The sequence below is a fragment of the Sinocyclocheilus rhinocerous genome, unplaced genomic scaffold, assembly GCF_001515625.1.
Source record: "Sinocyclocheilus rhinocerous isolate Xijiao unplaced genomic scaffold, SAMN03320098_v1.1 scaffold592, whole genome shotgun sequence".
In the NCBI taxonomy this organism is placed as follows: Eukaryota; Metazoa; Chordata; class Actinopteri; order Cypriniformes; family Cyprinidae; genus Sinocyclocheilus; species Sinocyclocheilus rhinocerous.
Window position 1 is genome coordinate 1,195,583 of NW_015642562.1, and position 4,319 is coordinate 1,199,901.

At 37.1% G+C, this 4,319-nt stretch overlaps 1 protein-coding gene across 1 annotated transcript in view; it reads right to left on the reverse strand.

The window, feature by feature from the left end:
* Window positions 1-4,319, reverse strand: part of LOC107756207 (myb/SANT-like DNA-binding domain-containing protein 4) — a 15,681-nt gene that overhangs the window by 8,564 nt on the left and 2,798 nt on the right. The window contains exon 3 of the mRNA XM_016573236.1: window positions 1,140-1,862. Coding sequence (XP_016428722.1) covers window positions 1,140-1,862 — 723 coding nt within the window. The remainder of the gene's footprint in view (window positions 1-1,139; window positions 1,863-4,319) is intronic.

Here is a 4,319-nt window from a genome sequence, read left to right on the forward strand (position 1 = left end):
TCCTATCTAAATAAAAGGCATAAAACGCCAAAAAAAAATCTAAAAAAAAAAAAAAAGAGTGGTCTCATCTGAATCGGGTGAGAAAGATTTTGATGTGAGTGACAACAGGAGATGGACTTTTTCACTGGAGGAAGCGTTATTATGGATTATGGACCCGTATTTTGGCCATAAACAAGGGTTTGCTGACGGCACCCATTCACTGCAGAGGATTCATTGGTGAGTGATAGAATGCTACATTTCTCCAAATCTGTTCCAATAAAGAAACAAACTCATCTACATTTTAGATCGCCTAAAGATGAGTCAATTTTCAGCAAATGTTCATTTTAGGGTCAACTATTCCTTTAATGGTCCTAAAATAGGCTTAATTTTTTTTCCGTACCCACTGTATATATATATATATATTTTTTTTTTTTTCTCTTGATTTTGGGGTGAAATATAAAATATATCTTATATAAAATTTTGCTTTGACTGTTCACATTCATGTTTGTGAGTGTGAATAAGCAAAACTGAATCCAAGCACCTATAGTTTTACGAACACATTTATCTGCGTTCGGTCAGCTTATTCAATTATTGACGTCAAGACCAGAGAAAAACCTGATTATTTCAAAATAAAATTTTAAAAAAAGGCCTCACTTATAAAACACTTTTTTTTTGTGCATAAGAACATATATATGACAATTCGGCCTCAGATTTGGTCCCCATCCATGCTGTAGTGTGAACACAGCTGCTTATAAGAGCCCTTATACAATCCAACTCTTTTTTTAGCTCTCTGTTTTACTCCGTACATTAAGCAGTATGGTAACAAAGTACATAACATCTTGTAATCAGAAGCATCTGTTCTTTTTATAATATGTGACAAGTACGTTCCAATACTTCTGCATAAATTTCTACAAGATATCAATACTCAACCTAATCAGCGTTAAAACGTCTCGTGAGTTGTTTTGCATGAACAGAAGGCAATCATGTGGGCTGACCTGATCTATAGATACAGCCAGAAACGCTGTTTACCATAGATATCCATTCATTTCTTTAGTGAAAAACAGGAGAAATAAATAACATATTCAAATATGGCTATTTTTAGAAAGGAAAGCACCAAAAAAAGTGTGTTTTTTGCACTTCAAATAAAGCACAAAAAAAACCATCTGTTGTCCATCTTTGTGAAGCTGCAGCCTCTCTTTCTCCACCTGCAGGCGCTCTTTCTCAATCTGCAGTCTTCCCGACTCAAACTTGAAGAACTGCAGTCTCTCCTTCTCCAGCAGGAGGCGCTCTTTCTCTAACTTCAGCTTCTCCGCCTCCAGATCCACCATCATTGGCCAAGCCAGCTTCCTGTCCTTCTCTCCATCCAATGAGGACGACGAGGGGGCAGAGGATGATGTGGTGGGCGTGGCTACAGACGTCGAGGGGGCGGGGCTCTGCTGGAGGGGCGTGTTCTGTTGCAGCTGCAGTCGCAATCGTTCTCGCTCCACCTGCAGACGCTCCTTCTCCAGCTGCAGCCGCTCTCTCTCCACCTCGCCCTGCCTCAACCGCTCCTTCTCCACCAGGAGGCGCTCTTTCTCCACCTGCAGCCGTTCGGACTCCACCTGTAAGCGGTGTTTCTCCAGGTCCAGTCTCTGCCTCTCCAGCGCCACCAGCAGACTTGTGTTCTCCAATCCAGCTACGCCCATCCCGGTCAAGCCCCCGACTCCGAGCCCCAGGTCTCGACTCGCCGCCACGCCCAACGTGGGCTTTGTGGAGCTCAGCACGCCGAATTCATCGATGTGAGCAAAGACCTCAGAAACTCGGCCCTCGCGGTCCATATCAGGGAGGATGGAGGGAAAACAGTCTTCATCGTCCTCACCACCTTCTCCAACCTCCGCCTCCAACTAGACAGACACAAAGTAAGCAGCAAGTATGAGACCAAGCACACCTATGAGTAGATTTGTTGCGTTATAGCATGATTTTAGAGAAAAATGTATAAGGTTAACTTGGATGAGTAGGTATTTCTATTTAAGTGGTATTTTCAGGGCATTTTAGCAAAGATAATTAAGATAAACACTCCCCTGCACTGAAAAAAAATGATTCATTTAATTTACTAAATTTTTTTAAGGTAAGTGGTTGCAATCAATTAATTTTAGCTACATTTAAATAAACAAATTTAGTTGACTTTCAACATTTAAAATGTTTTTTTAATTAAATGTAGCTAAAATAAATTGTTTGCAACCACTTACCTTAAAAAAATTTAGTATAATTTTTTTCAGTGTGTATCATATTTCCGGAATGATTTCCAATACTAGTTTCTTATTATTTGAGGCGCTGATTCCAAAAATAATGGCTGTTTGCACAAAACATGATGCCTTTCGAAGCATTTTTGCTTTTAAAAAGTGTTTGTAAGGTGCAGAAGTCTTGTATTTACTCTTAATCAGCAGAAAAATTGCCACAAAGACATGACTCCTGTCTTCCTCTAAGCCAGATTAGAACTACTTGTTTAATTCTCAGCCTGTTTTCACATACAAGATATTATTTCATGCCCAATCCTGATTTTAGGGTTATAATTATAGCCAGTGCAGTGACTGAAGAAAATGCAAACTTAAACCTACTTTGTGGGTGTTTTCAGGGGCGGATTTAGTGAATTGGGGGCCCCAGGCAAAATATAGGAATGGGGCCCTATACATTTGCACACATTTTCCTAAATCAACCTTGAGGTTCCGTTTTGTTGTTTTCAGCGTAAGCCTGTGTGCAAAGGCTGTCTAATTCTAAACTTTAAAATACATTTATTTTTAGTTGTTTTAACTACAAATTTAAATAAAACTAAATTAAAATAAAAAAATAATGAAAAGGCAATTATAAATTTACACACCTAAAATACATATATCAAGAGCATGCTCACAGATGAGAACAAAACAGCGTTGGATGAAGTGGATTAAAGCCCTGCACGGGTCTCAAATATAGGCCCTAGCCCGTCTTTTTTCCCCTTTTCCCAAAAAAAGCTTATACTACTGTTTCAGCTATTAAAATAGTTCAGTTTTGTATGTAATGGAAAAGTGATTATATTTCGTTTCGTTTTTTATAAAGTAAATTTAGAAAAACATTTGGAGTATTTTTTGTTCGTTAATTTTTTTTTGTTTTTTTAAGTAAAGGCCAGCGGCAGACAGTGAATTGATCATAGCCTATAGCCTATGTTTGATCAATTTAGCCTTCTCAAATCATCAGGACTTGCCTAAAATAAAATCTATATATAAAACAGTTCAAGCATATCACAATGTTAGTTTAAATGTTTAACCTATATAAATATATCCAATCGTTTGTGGAGGAGTGGAAGCTGAAGCGGCTCTGCAGGACATGGAGGCGCCAGCGCGATCACTTGCATTTTTTTATAACAGTGGAAACAACTTAAAATACGCAGTCATTTTTGCTCATAAAGGTAAGAGTAATACATCATTCACTGTAAAGGGTCTAGTTTTATTTGTGTGCACTCACAATATCAACAAAACGTTGTGCTTTTATAAAATAAAGAAAACAAACGCTTTCTGCCGTCTCGGGCTTGAACAGGAGCGCTTCACAATGATGAACCTAAACTCAGACATGATCAAAATATATAGAAAGCTTTAAATTACTACTTTAAAACAAAATAATTCAAATCGAAAATAGACTCCTAATAAAATAAACTCTTTCATTATGTAATCCATGCATTTCTCTCTAAAGGCACATCCAATTAGGAGATGGCAAGTCATTTTTTCATCACTATAATTGATGGAAGGCCCGATTATAATTTGCATTTTATTTTATAATTCCGTACAGTTAAAAAATAAAACACTAATGGCATATATGTAAAACTTTGTCCTATAATTGTATAGCTGCTTTTTCTGACTTTTATGTTGCTCTGTTCTGAATACCTTAAAATTTAAAGGATTTGCTGCAACGCAATTTTGTATGATATGTTAATTATTTATATTTTTATCAATGCTGCAAATGCTTTAAAAAACAGCTTTAAAATTACTTTATTACATTCCAGACGCTTTTAAAGTACTTTTCACTATAAATGTTACGGGTAGCTTGAATGTAAACATTGTCATAAATTCGTTGTATTCCCATTTGTAAAATAGCCAACAAATTCATTGTTGTAGGCTAACCCGATCTCATGAAAGTGCGTATAGCACGATTTTCTGCTTCTATTTGGCGTAATATTTCTATGCAGAAATTGACTTTGGCATGCAAAAGACTGATAAATTCATAATTAACGGCATGGATTCAGTCAACAGAAATACGGGACACACAGGCCTATAATAACTGCTGAAATGTTTGCGGGGCAAATCTCAAGTCAGTCTGAGCGCTCATGGTAC